At 34.9% G+C, this 15,376-nt stretch overlaps 1 protein-coding gene across 1 annotated transcript; it reads left to right on the forward strand.

Moving 5' to 3' along the window:
* Window positions 1-6,979: 6,979 nt before the first annotated feature.
* Window positions 6,980-13,987, forward strand: Smp_140160 (hypothetical protein; the record flags this gene model as incomplete). Its single annotated transcript, XM_018793632.1, has 2 exons — window positions 6,980-7,112; window positions 13,860-13,987. 2 exons carry the CDS (start codon window positions 6,980-6,982, stop codon window positions 13,985-13,987), a joined length of 261 nt encoding a protein of 86 aa, XP_018647125.1.
* Window positions 13,988-15,376: the final 1,389 nt, after the last annotated feature.

Below are 15,376 nucleotides of genomic sequence, written 5' to 3' on the forward strand. Positions count from 1 at the left end.
GAGGCCTACTTGAGTTAGACGGAAATGATGTGACCAGTTACTAACGTCGAAGTCTCACCTCGCGGTCAGCATCTAACGTGGATTATCTCTTCATTGTGTCAAGTTACTACGGATGCCTTGAAGACCATATAACACAAAGGACGTTATTATGGAAGTATACTAGTAAGAATGAGTACAGAGATCTCGAGAGCATCACGTCATGCGCCAGTACATGGCATATGATCGACTGATGAGCGTTGGTTGCCTTTGACCTTGACAGAAATCGATGATCCGTTCCATATTCAGTGACCCGACAGTCGGATGATTTGGCTAGGGCTTAGTGACATTTCACTGCCCCCACAGTAGGATGCACGTGTTGGTGTGTCTTCTAGTAACTAATATGTTATCTTCCATTATTGGGTCACCTCTCATTTTCCTATAGCTTAAACACAAAAACCATAAGTGCTGAAGTCTGATTTCCTATAGTTTGTGTTTCAGCCTTATCACACATCTAGTTGTCCGTTTATGGTTTTGGTCTCTTTCACGACTACTAATTCTCGGTTTGCCAAGTTTACTTTTGATTTGACAGGACCTTGACTAGGTTCAAACGGACACTCTGATATTTTAACGTGTGTAGACCCCTTTAACACGATGACCAAAAGCAAAGCTTATAAAAAAAACGATTGCTGAATTAGTGGCTTGCTCCTTTGTTGAACGTGAGTAGCACACTTCAGCTGTCCCCCAACTGTCACTACAGACCGTTGAAACCGGTTTGTATCTGGGCATTTCCGTTTTTGTTACACTACTAGGAGTCACATGAATAAGAAAGTCCACTTATCACTCACAAGCTAAAGACTTGGTAGGACGGTCTCACCGATGGTTGAAGGCTCTACTCTCAGCCACAAACAGTGGACTGGTAACATTCCAATCGTGTTACACAGTATTCTCAATGCAGTGCAATCTCACGATGAACATACTGCAGCAAAATACATTTAAGGAACGACATTCCGACTTCCAAGGGAATTTGTTGATTCTTCACCTTTTTCCATGAATATTAATCCAAAATCTTACACGGGAGTGTTTATAAACTCTATACGTTCAGTTAAAACTGTTTCCATCGAACAGCAGTTAACTTCTGATTCCTTTCAACTTGCCTTACGACACAGCACATACGTTTCCATATGTTGCGATTCATTAAAACGACCTCTCAAAGTGACATACGAAGGACTCTTCAATGTTTTCCGTTGTCAACCCAAATACCATACCATCTATAGGAAAACGAAACTAACGATACCTACAGCACTGACCGTCTTAAAGTCAAGTTTTCAGGAAGGAATCCTAATAATGTTGATTTCCTCCTGCACAGTCAAATGAGTCGAGCTTCACAGTTATGAAACTCTAATCGATAAACAATAATCACAAAGATAATCCGGCGGTATCTCAGAATCAAACCCAGACGACGCTTCGTAGCAGAGGGGTAAGGTTTCCAGAATACTTAAATGACTACTGTTCATAAGATACTGAGTAAAATTTTGTGTCGTTTGTTTGCATTGCTATGTCAATAGTGTGTTTTATTTTCTGATGTGCTCATATATGTGTATATTTTTCCGTCTTCTTGAAGATACGACTGGTATTCTAATTTCACAACTAGCCACCAGTAACACCTATATTCGAATCGTTTCCAAACCAGTAGAAATCAGAAGTCAGACGAGAAGAGGTAGGAAGGTTATATTTGATGCGTTATCAACCTGGCTAGTGAACGTAGGATCTGTGTCCCACGCTGGGTCGAAACGTGATCTGGTGCGGATGCATGACTGAAAGCCTTCAGTTAAACAAGTTCACTTAAAACAATGTGGTCAGCATCCAATGTCGAACGCTTAATGGGCTATTAATTTTGGGGAATTATTTACAGCTACATTCTTAAAAAAGTCAAAATATTCATTGTTCAAAATTACTTTTAATTGTCGCATGTTACCATAAGGCATGTACTTCAATTATTTCTCACATTTTGTGTCATTAGGCACGTAAGCGTGTATTTCGATGTACACTTTCAATTTGTTCAATTTTACTCAGACGACTTGGAAAGACGAAGGCCCGACGAAGAACACGATAAATAGAAATATTCATTGTACATTTTTGTTCGTTGCTGTTTTGTAACAAATGGCCTCTCATATTAAGAAAAGACGATCAGATGCTCGTGAACACAGCAAGCTATCAGAAGAGTGTTTATCAACGACAGGCTCTTTGGACTTCAACTTCTGGCTGGCACATATTAAGGTCATCACAACCTAATTAAGGGGGAAGAGAGCCGTAGCGGTAAACAAACCCACAGGATAATTAGTCTCGTTAGTCCTGTAAATTGGTGTCCACCTCATTAGTTTTACTGGGCAAGACCAAACTGAAGGCTCTTGGTGATGCATCCTAACAAGGTCACGAGTGGGTACGCCGTACCACCCATACATTGTAACTACTGGCCTGCTCAGACCAAACCCTTCTCGATAGACAGATAGCTTTTCAAACACATCTCGGAAGCCTTTCATTTCCGACTTCTGATCTACCTGGGTCGTTATACGTCGATTGTAAGTGTGTTAGGTGTAATTGAGTTGTCAAAAACCGAATATCTGTGAAATCTTCAAACTGTCTTCTACAAGACAGAGAATATTTTAGTGTTGGATTGCATTATCCCTATTGTTCTGAAGTCAGGGAAAATACAGTTAAGGACTAAATTAAACATGGTTTCAGAAGTTTAGCTGGAATCTTCAAACAGTATGACAAACAGACAGTCACCATCGAGTTTTTCTGGAAATGAAATTTGTCAAGCAGCGTGACAATTGAAACAGTATCATGAGATGAATGCGATAATAATTAGTGGAAAAATCATTTTTTCTTTGAACAGCCCCGCGAAGCGTGTAGGTCCGGTTACCATTTGTTTAAGCAAATCTTTTATTATTTATCATTTAATGCCCTCGTTTTCGGTTTTCAAGGTCTCAAGGAAATGATAACTTCTGTTCCCCTGTTATTCATTTTTGGAATTTTCAAAGAATGTATGTTGCCTTTAACTTTTATTTATAAAGTATTATCCATGGAGTGCTATGTATGCAGGAATCAGGAAGGGAATAAAGATAAGTGCATCAAAACCACAATGCAATGTCTAGAAGACGAACACTCCTGTATAACCAATATTTCATATACGAGTAAGCTGACTGCATTTTAATTTCGTTGTCGTCAAAGATAAGTCTCCTTATTTCCACCTAGATCGTGTTCTGGGTTTTTAGCACTATCCACACTGCCCATGGTGAGAACTTGTTACTGCTAACCTGTTGTACCGAAACTATTACAATTTCGTGTAATTTCTGTATTTAGAAATGTTGAACATACATAGGACGTTGAAATCTCATGTTTGCTGAAGCTTGCTCTCCTATAAGACCTACTCACTTCTCTAATATCAGGGCGTGGAGCTTATTTCCAAAGTCTTGCGGACTTTAGAGATGGACAAAACTCTGTATAGTTTTCTGAGCAAGAAGATAAAACTTGCTGGTGACCACAAAGTCTGTCAAACAATAGTGTTATGATTTTATTGATTAACTTGTTGAACACTGTAGAACCATTGATTTCTCTTTATGGACTTAGGTGTATATGTGTGGCATTTTACGGCTTACATTTCCTTCTTACAATGTACAAGACAGTTGTTTTTTATCATTTGAGTTGTGAATCGCAAATATTTTCATTGGCCGCTAACTAAATGTTTGTAACATTTTCATATATGAACCTAGTATTTTGACATTCTTCATGAATAATAATAGCACGGTATATAAACCAGTTGTTCTTTTATGTAAGGCTGACCATCTGGTTGATTATTTGCTATTTGACTCCTTACTTTTTTCTCAAGTGCTCAGTTACTTGAACGCGGACTGCTGTGCGTCTGCTTATTAATTAAATTTTGGAGACCATAAGTTACAACTATGATTAAAATAAATACTAGCATGCCTATCTGTTGAGCACCGTAACTGCAAGTAGAACATTAGTCGCAAAAATACTGATGAAGAGAAGTGAGTAATTTGAAAGGAAACGAAGTGAAGGTTGCTTCTTGAGCTTCATGTTATCCTTTTATGTCAAAACATGAGATTCTACCAAAAGTTTGAACTTTTCTGATTCTTGCTTTACTACTTGACATAGTATACTAAAAATGGGTGCGGACCTTTTAACTCAGTTTTATGGGTATGTAGCGTTCGCAAAATGAAATTATTGTTTTTGATATAGTAGTACTGTTAGATCTTGACAAAGGTGTTTCAGGACACTACTGAGGTTTTCTTCATGACTAATTATTACTGCAAGGACAGCCTACGGTCCTTCAATTTCCCAATCAAATTTAATCTGTTCCACAGATAATTGTAAATCCTCTTTAAACTGGTCAACCTGTACGTCGTTATTACAAACTAGCAACTACATGAACTAGACAGATCACAAAGATTTTGAAAGTTGTTTCACATTACAGAGATTATCAAGTGGTGTGAAGATTCTCTTACGCTACGATGGTCATATTCAGATTTCTACCAAAATCAAGACACTGAAATGTCTACTAACATGTCAAACCAACCATTTGGAAAGGATCGTCACATTATCATGGTGTACTAGTAGGACAGCAAAAATTATTCATAGACATATTCCATTTACAAAACCCATAAAGTTTTGAAAACTTTGGGATACCGTTCAATAACAAATCAAAGTTTTAAACACGTAAGCATACAAACACTGCTATCATAGTAAGTCCTGATATCTGGTCGTATTGCTTTAGCTTATCACTTAGCTTAATTATGTGTTCAAGCAAAATCTATGTGGAAAAATAAAATATTAGCAAGAACTTTGTAAAAATGGTATTTTGATTTTAAACCTAATTTCCATGTAGACACAAAGTACTTGACGATAACGTAAATCATAACTAATTATAAATCACATGAGTATTGATGTAAGCTACTTTATAAGTTGATTATTAAAGATGCTACATTTATAGAGTAACCCTTTGCGTGATATTTTTAAGTTTACTACACCATTTACTTCTCATCTTCATATTTCTAAGTAATGCTGAAACGTTTTGCGCATAGACTTGAATTTCTATGGTTAAAATAAAAACGATTTGTTCTTTAAGTGTATAAATGAATTTTAAAGCTTTTTCTAATATGTTTTCTTGTTAATTTAAAGTATGATTATTTGTGATGGATCTGAAGAAGTTCTTCGCCGACAGCTTTTGTTCTTAAAATATTCCGCTCAATATTTATATCGTTTGTTATCGCCCATAACGTAAATTTAAATGTAAAATGTTAATAAAGTTCAGTCATATTTCTTGTATTGGCTTGATTTGTTTGATACAAACGTTAAATTCTGTCATTTAATTTATGATCGATTTACATTGAAATATGAGCCAGATTCTAAGTGTGATGGGCTAATAATACTACTTAACAGCCGAAACCGAAGTGAAAAGGAATTCGAACTCGAGGCTTCGTAGCTGAAAACTAAAAGCCTTAACTACTAAACCCCACAGCTCCACTGTTTTAGCTTGCAAACGTGTTGCAACACCACGTGTCTTGATATGTAATGAATAGTAGTGAGTTATTGGAAAGCTAGACCCAACATAATCCAATGAAATTATTGACAGTTGTTCCTACTTGTTTGGATATGTCTGTACCAACTAGTTGAGGTCCGTGGGATAATCACGACTCAACATTGGTTGCGATGATATAGATGTGTATAGTCCTTGTTCTCTCAAAAATCTTCAATTTCATTGACGGTTATGCTGTCTATAAATCAATTTTACTTAATTCTCATAAGTGTACTTTCTGTACCTAATTATTTGCTATCACTGAACCCAAGGCCATTTCGATATTTTAGGTCCGTATCGTTCTAGGTTACTCTGGTTGAGTCATTGTTGTGTCAGCTTGAACTGACATACATTTGCGTCAGATCCTACGTTATGTGCGACTGAAAGACGGGTTACATTAGTTTGTTTTATTTACAAACCACATATTTGAAATTGCATCACTTTATAGCCACATGAAAAGACGTATACATTTCTCTTCGTAATTACGAATAAGCTAGCTGGTTTCATAGATTTGGGTTACATTAATTAAAAACGCACAGTTTTGCATGATCTGGACGATAGTGCAAATAGCTAGCTATTCGCGTAACCAGATGTCTAGTAGCCATAACAATAATCTCAGTGTGCTGATATTATTATAGTTACAATTTTGTGAACCGAAGTTTGGTAGCCAGTGTGTCATAAAGTACAATTAGTTCTTCCTTTACTATTATATGTATATTCATGATCTATAAAGTTGTTTTCTTCCAAACATTGATGTGTATTGTGGAGGAAGCTGTAATGTGGTTAGGCATAGGTAACTAGTCAAACATGGTACATCGACTAATAAAGTTGCTAATTTCCATCAACCTAGGCGGGTAAGACACTTTTTATATATGAAACCACCAACCACCTTAACAGACAATATTTGCCAGTTTGGGGTGGTAGAAGTAGTAGTAGTAGAGTAATTCTAAAACATATGCATTCATCAACTCATTTATCATTGATCTGAGTAGTTCTGTTAGAGACAAGACAAGTGGTTAAGTTTAGGTGAATAACTTCGATCAGTGGTTTGAAAAGTTAGGTAATATGGCTCAAAATCGCTTACAATGATGCAAATTCATTTAGTCCCTATCTTCTTGATTGTGGGACCCAGTATTCTTTCGAAAATGTCTTTTTAACCTCTCTTTTAGTATTTCTCATTGCTATTCAATAGTTTTAACTTCTTCACTTTTCATCTTAACTCTATCTCGTCGTGTTGATATAGTGTCACGACTTGTACTAATCATTATAACTGACATCTATAGATGTTTATTCAAATCAAAATTGGACGATAAAATAGCGCTATGAAGATTTTACTCATACATTTAATCATTATTATTTTCTCTCAAAATCATATTATTTCTAGTTCCTCCCTATTGGTCGCCAATGGGAGAACGAACTCACTTTTTATGGAAAGCGTGTATTTCTACGGAAGAATGTGAGCGTCAAAAAGAAATCGCTGGTAAAACTTGTCAACGTGAATGGTATATGGACTGGAGATGTGTGGAATGCTGTCAAGGTGAATTGTGTAATTATTACGCAACAGTAAGTCAACAATTAAAATTTGTACCATTAAAACAAACATGATTTGTACGAATCGTTGGATTTTTTCCCAGTGGAAATACCCTTAGGTTCATTGAAATATTATTCATATATTGCCTTAATCTTTGACTAAACTCTGTGATTGATTTCATTTGGGGAACTAAATAATTACCTATCAGGGTGTTTGAGGATCTTGGTTGGATCTTTAGTGATCTTTAGTAACTATTTCAAACATGGAACAAATGAAATGTGGCTAGCAGTGAAACGTAGGATGTGCATTTCATCTCATTTGGGTGTACCTGAATAATAAATTGTTTATTCAACCCTTAGGGTTTGTGATCTCTGTATTCGATCACTCAACTTTATGAGTTATTTGAAGTTGTGAAAGCCGATAATCAAAGTATTAAACATCTTGAACTGAGACTCAAAACGTTTTCTCTAAAATATATAGTTGGGTATTAAAAACAAATATCAAATGTTTTGATATGCAGTAAAAACATTACAGATGTTTGAGATAGAATTTTATTCATCATGTATTCTCTGTTACAAATGAAATCATGCTGACTGAGAGGTAATCAAATCTACTTCCCAGTTGATTGAAGTTATATATATGTAACAAAGCATAAATATCTTTTGGATAACAATTATAACTATTATCCGGCTTGTCAAGACAATCATTTTGTCTCCGAAATACCAGGTAATGAGTTTGAGTATCATGTCAATAAAGAACTTCTTGGATAGGAAGTATCTGAACTGTATGATTACATAACCGAAAACTTTTTTAAGAAATCTCTAACAATTTTTTTCATGTATTAAATAGTTGGAGGTAGTCAGCAAATAACTCTCGACCTTGCTTTCGTGCTAATTGTTTGTTGTCAGCTAACTGCACCAGAAAGCTTGAGGGAGGTGATATTCCCTGTATGATCCAAACATGGGTAAGCTAGCTTCACAATCTGGGACGTTGCCATTGAGCTATTCAGGCGGTGACTGATTTTTATGTAGTCATAGGTGCTGAACGAGTTCTGCAGATTAAGTTACGATGTTGGTGCCATAGATGTAGTAAAACGACTAACTATTGTTAATCACCTCGTCTAATATTACATCTGGACTCAATCGTCTGATGATTTATAGTCCAAATTTAGTCATTAGTTATTTAGTTATTTATTCATGACAAGGTGTCATAATCTGCAAAAGGTGTTTTAAGTCAATAAGCACCAGAAAGAAGTTTATATCACAATTTCTTACTCTTGAGAGTTATGCACATTTTCCAGCCACATACATATCAGTTTCTGGTCGTTTCCTAGTTAATTAACTGCCTAACGAAAATAAAGATCACTATAAAAAGTCATGCAGGTTGCTATAACGATGCAACTGACGGAAACACTGAAGAAGTGCGTAAATCTGTCGGGTTGATAATGTATTCACTGAACTGGCTCCGAAAGTTCAACTGAGCAAAGCTCAAAAGACAGAATCATTGCAACATTTAGTGTGAAACTATATTTTCCATGACTAAGTGTATTGAATACTGTGGTCAAATGAACTGAAACGTGTTATGAGTTTCAGAGTCGACTATCATTTCTAAACTATCTTATGATTTGTTACTGTAAAAACTCATTGCTAACAATATAACAATATCTAATGATATTACAAAAAACTCGTATTTAACATAAAAATGCTGTCTTGTTGTTTGGCTATTTGAATGGGTATTTTAGGACTTGGCTTGAGTTTAATGCAGCATTTGTCGCATACAATCAATTTAGATTATCGTTAAAACTCTAGGAACAATGGATAGGTGTTTTGTCCTAGTATGGGACTACTCAGCAGTTCACACTGTAGTGAACACGAACACAAACGAGGACAATCAAATGTATTTGGACACAAAATTACAGAGTTTCTTAGTAAAATCTGAGAACCATACAGTAAATCCTTCATTAGCAAAATGTCAATCAATCGTCTCAAACTTTATTGTTCCTTCATTTTCATACCAATTACTCTCTGTTCTCGTTCTCTTCTTTTCGCTCTTCTTAACCTTCTGCCACCATCGACTGATGATACATATTACTTATATCTGTCAACATCAGTATTACACACCACAACACCTATGATCTCACTAGAGATCGAGACCCGGCAATTCAAGACACCAGTTCAGTGGTTACAGTGGGTCACTATTTTCTGCTATACCTGGAGTCCTTTGATTTGATTCCTCGTTTTGCTGTGGGTGTATACCACTGAAAAGTTCCATTCTAGAACAAAACAACTATACATTGCTTCCTGGTCCTTAATAGTATCCGAACTGATATCAATCTGCAACTGATGTTGCCCATCAAATGATCACTTATTAGTTCAATGATTCTCATATTCAGATATCAGTGATGATAAACTTACACAACAAGTTATTCACAAATAATAAAATAACTCTTACTGCACATAAATATTATTGGGCTTTAAAATTGATCACTTTTATTTATATAAATGTAGTCCTTTTTGTGTTTCACTTTCATAAATAAACTGAATTTCCATGATGACTTAACCGATGTGACTTCTAACAGTCGAATGTACTTTTACATGCATAACGCAAATAGAAAATAGATAGATCGTGACTAACATTAAAAATTAGTGTTAGATTCGAGTCCTAGGATGAACATTATCAACACTGAGATGTTGATACATTCAATTGACTAGTCCAAGATAGAACAAAACACACATCATGGATTTCACTACTAAGTACAATCCATCTAAACGCACTTGCTCATATGTATGCTTCATTCGACTTTATTAAATTTATAATATGATTCAATTGTATAGTATTTATTTTCATAATAATATATATTTAGATCATTGATTACATAATTCTCATAGTTGAATGCGTGAGTCAATTAAAGCTAGACCACCAGGAAAAACCTGAAAGCACTGGACGGCCGTTTCGTCCTATTGTGGGACTCCTTATCAGTGAGCATATACGGTCCCGCCTCGCGAAATTCGAACCCAGGACCTATCAGTCTCGCGCCAGAGCACTTAACCGATAGACCACTGAACCGGCATTCGATGGTGTTAATGTCTAACTTCAACCAATGCAATCTCACGAGGCGAGATCGTGGACGCGCACCGCTGAGGAGTCCCACAATAGGACGAAACGGCCGTACAGTACTTTCAGGTTTTTCCTGGTGCTCTAGCTTCAATTGACTCACGCTTTCATTTATGAAAATACTAAATCTCCACAAAAAACCCCCTTCTGATTACATAATTCCCATTTGTTTTTGTTATTACAGTTATCAGGATATCGAATTTATTTGGATAAAAATTTAATTATTTCAATCATGATACTTCTCATAGTATATCATTTGTTTTAACTACATAATTGAATAGTAACCGAAGAAACACTTTGTATATATCTTCCTTCTTTTTTCCAAAGGTAAACTATCTTAATTTACTTTTTATATAAAATTCAGGTTATTTTGTATATATAAAAACTATGTAGATTATATAAATAAATTGTAATACGAAGTGTATATATTTTTGGTAAAGCTTTTAGAATAATGTTGTATATTTCATTGATTACTTACTTACGCCTGTTACCTCGAATAGAGCATAGGCCGCCGACCAGCATTCTCCAACCCACACTATCCTGGGTCTTCTTTCTTAGTTCTATCCAACATTTGTTCATTCTTCTCATGTCTGTTTCCATTTATCGGCGTGATGTTTTCTTTGGTCTCCCTCTTTTCCTTTGACCTTCAGGATTCCATGTGAGGGCTTGCCCTGTGACGCAGTTGGGTCAATATTGCATTGATAATTACAAACTATCTTATTATCTATATCCATTATTTGAAGGCCTTGGTTAAAATGGTTTAAATGAGGTAGCAATGGGTTAAATACATTTGTTCCTAATTTTCTAGATCTCGTGTATGAATATTAGTTACTCAGGTTCATTTTATTACAACTACGTCCTCATTGTTTAATCTTTTTCTCTTAACTGTTATTGATATTACTATTACTTCGACTTATTTATTATCCATGTTGTCGGTGTAGTATTATAACTCTGACCGACTCACATCTGTACTAGATTCTGAATTGATTGTGTCTGAATGATTAGTATTTTTTTAATCCTAACATTAATGAAGTAACCATCATGAACATTTATTTAAGCCACTTACAAAGACTTGTTCTGCATGGTAACATCTTATTGGTGAGACAATCAAATAGTAAGACGGGTGATTCGCCTAAATCTCTATTCAATAGAATGTATATAAATATGATTTATACAGTCTCGTTTAAGTCATACTGTAGTGAATAAAACACTGGTTGGGACAATCGAATGTATTTAGACACAAATTACAGACTATCTCACTAAATTCTGATAACCATACAATGAACAGTTAATCTGCAAAATAATCATCAATTGTGTCAATCTTCACTGTTCCTTCTGTAAATATCAATCCATCTTCTCTAATTTCATTGTTTGTGCATTTACCTACCAATTGCGCTTCATTTCGGTTTTTTCCTTATCGGTCTTCTGCCAAAATACATTCTATGTCTAACCATCACCATATACTACTTATATGAATATAAGTAGACCTCACCACGATACAAGTTGCCATGAAGAAGCGGATTTTCATATTAAATATGTTTCGAATTGTTAATATGAACGAACACAGTGCTAATCGATACTTTATACATAGTGGTAGGAAGTGATTTAGTGATATTTACTCACAAGACTAAGTTATTGATTCAATCTTCTGAATGGATTGATCTCAAAGAGAAAATGTTCTGTTTAGCAGAATAGATTTTTCCTTTAGTGAAATAATATGCTTATATACAAATTATGAAGCATAAAAGTAAGCATGATTAGGTGTGACTTAACAAATAAACATGTAGAAGATATTCATTTATATTGGTTTCCTGTTCATTGATGAAATGAAGACTTAGCTATCAAGTTTAATGCTTTTGGATATCATTCAAATGTACTTCATTATTTTGGATAACGTTTAACGTTGTAATTGGAACCAAAAAATAATAATATAAATTGACATTGTTTACAGACAGCTGGTTTAGGTGTTTCCGAAACAGGCTGTTCAGCATACGATTCAGTAATCATTCTTGAAGTTGATTATTACACTTGCATCGTTACGATATTGATAAGTTGATTGGATACTACATGTTATCAGTCTTAGAGTCGGACTTCTCAACAGTGCGTATTCACGATCCCGCACTCAGGAATAGAATTCAAATTATTATATACAATCGGTTATTAGTTAGTTATTATTGGGAGGTATGAAGTAAATCTTAATATATTGGTGATTGTAATAAAATCTTATGAACTAGGAAATACAACTGATTCCACACTTCTTTGACTGAATTCGACGTCATCATTTTCGTTCACTATCAGGCAACATAGGAATTTAATCATTGGGTGTTGTATTTTAGAAGAGTAGTGATATTCCATCATATATTTTGATTTATAACTCTAGTTTATTTTCGTATAGATGTTTTGATATAGTCACTGATGATATAAGTGTTCCGTTGAAACTACTATATTTTAAAAATAAGAACAAGTCTTCGCTAATACATTCAGTCTAAACAGTTTCAAGCAATTTTAAATATGTGAAAAAACATCTAAAGTTTTATTTTCTGTTAACCCATGATCACTAAAAAGAGATCTTGTCAACTCTATCTGACTCCAAAATGAAAGTGCTTAACGTTACTTTGTGATAAAAGTCACCAGAATACTTATTGACAACCTTTTTCACGTAATGGTATATCGAAATTCTACTAAAAAGATTTATTGACAGTATATATAATAGATGGTATGTGACTAGCAGTGAAATCCAGAATTCTCATTTCATTCTATTTGAGACTCGTCTGTTTGATACACTTGCATCTGAGAGATGATGTTCACTCATCGTTCATCGTTTAGCGAGCTTCAAATAGGATGAAACGCGCGCTCTGGATTCCACTGCTAGCTATATTCCATCTACTTTATATAAACTCGTATTATAATAGGTAATTTGAGGTAATTCGCACACGTTGCATGATGGGATTTCAGTCAAAATATCAACAATGAGATAGTCTGAATCATTTATGGTGTAGCACGTTATATTTTGACGTTCACTTGGGAGCAGGAGCGACCTGAAACAGCAACACAACAGTCAGGACAGACAAGTGCCTCTGAAGTGAGAACACGGTGTGCTGGCACAACAGATATATTTGAAATTGAAAAACGCGGTTCCAGTACAAAAAGGGAAAGTTATTACAAAATAGTTTTACTCGTTATTCTGCAGGTTCAGATCGCGTAGGGCTTGTTCTTCTTCTTCCAGTGCATTTACTCTTTGTTGCCCAGCAATGAGAAATACAAACTCACATTAGTGATGTTGCATGTAATGATTTTTATTACCGTTACAATAGTATGTTTCATTTAAACCTGACAAAACAGAGAGACTAAAGTAACACCACACCGTTTAAGTCATGCAGGTAATATTTTAATTATTTTCAACAGATCAATATGCAAATGAAACCGAAAATTCATTCTTGTCATGTCTCAGTAAAATGTCTGGGGATACATGAAGTAAAGTTCCTACAAGTCAAGTCGGATACAAAAATGTGCCTAATAATTTTAGAACTTAAGCCTCCTGTAGAGTTTTGTATAGCAAAAGATTTAGATAATAACAGTGATATTTTATGAAGATTTCCCAAGTGAAATTTTCAGAATGGATCGCCTCCTTGTTTATAGAAGGCACCTTCTTTAAAGACTTTGTTGTTACACTACGAAATCGTACATATCTTGGTAATGTGACTGCAAAACCAGCTCTCGAAATGTCGTCCTTACCATTATGGACAAGGAAAATCTACTACTTTTAAAGGATTAGTAATAGCCTTTGATTTTCTATGAAGATTCATCAGAAAAAGTGAAGTGTCATCTCTCTGTATAAATGAGAAAGTAATAGACACTACTACAAGTGCTTAGGTTTATCAATCAATGCTGGATAAATGTCTTTCATCTATTTTTCTTGGTGGTTCAAGGATTATCATTTGAATTCCTGATATCTATTGTTCTCTTTTGCTGTCGTGTTTTTTGCCTCTTGTTACCATAGTTCAAATGGATCGAAATGTCAAATTCAGTGATAAATCTAATAACTAACAATGATTGGACTGTGAATTTAAGAACATTCGTTTGTTCATTTTATCGGATTGTCATATTCTTGAATAATTTTACGACCCATTACACTCATTATAAACCCTTGATCTAAGTATCTTTTATATTAATAAAAGCTAAAATCTAAGGCTTTTGGCAGCTATTATGTAATTGTCTTTTGTCGAGCGCCCTAAAACACGTTTTAGGTCTGTAAAATCACGATAAAGTTATCAGAAAATTTTCCCTGTTGTATTCAGAACTAATTTGGGAATATTTGGACTACAATCAGAAGTCAAACTTCTTGATAACTGAAACCAAATGTGTCTGGCTGTGCGATCACATTAATTAGTTACAAAGATGTGATGCCGACCACTTGTAGCTCAGTTACTTAGATCTTATGAAGATTTGGATTTTCTATTTGTCTTAGTTGTGCTCGTTATAAGATCATTCTCTCGATTTATAAAATCATAGTTTTTCTACTATTATTTACAAGTTATTATTTCGGAAATCCTTATTTCGTTGTTGAGAATTATTGATTGATATACGGTCAAGCGTTTCTTTTCTAGTTGTTTTCATCTGTAACGTGCTTGTACAATTGTTAGTCCAGATTTTCACGTTTCCAGTTACTTTTCAGTGCTCATGTTTCTCTGGGGACAATTTATGCTAACTTCATTGCATACGTTTTTAGTAGATCTGCAAGCGCTGGTTATCTGTACTCAGTTCTATAACGAAAAGTTGTAAAATCTAGAGGGTCAACACTTTTACCATGAATATTGGACGATAAAGGTTAGTTTTATTAACTACGAGTCCAGGAAGAGTCAGAAACTGAATTTAGGAGCTGACGTTGCAGCGCTGATTACGAACTAACACGGGATCTAACTATAGTCCTACCGTATACATTTTGGCAGATAGAAGTCCCAAGTTTTAAGACTTGTGTTTGGATTAGCTGAATGCTTTGGTCACACAAAAATCGTTGGTTGAGAGACGACAGACTATGCACGAAGTTGGAGTGATTTGAGAAATTCAAACTATTCACTAAATTCATAACAGCATTATATTTCGAGGTGAAAAATGTGGATTAGAAGTTACGGTCATAATAAATTCCGACGGGTGCT

Source organism: Schistosoma mansoni (genome assembly GCF_000237925.1).
Source record: "Schistosoma mansoni, WGS project CABG00000000 data, supercontig 0199, strain Puerto Rico, whole genome shotgun sequence".
NCBI classification, from domain to species: Eukaryota; Metazoa; Platyhelminthes; class Trematoda; order Strigeidida; family Schistosomatidae; genus Schistosoma; species Schistosoma mansoni.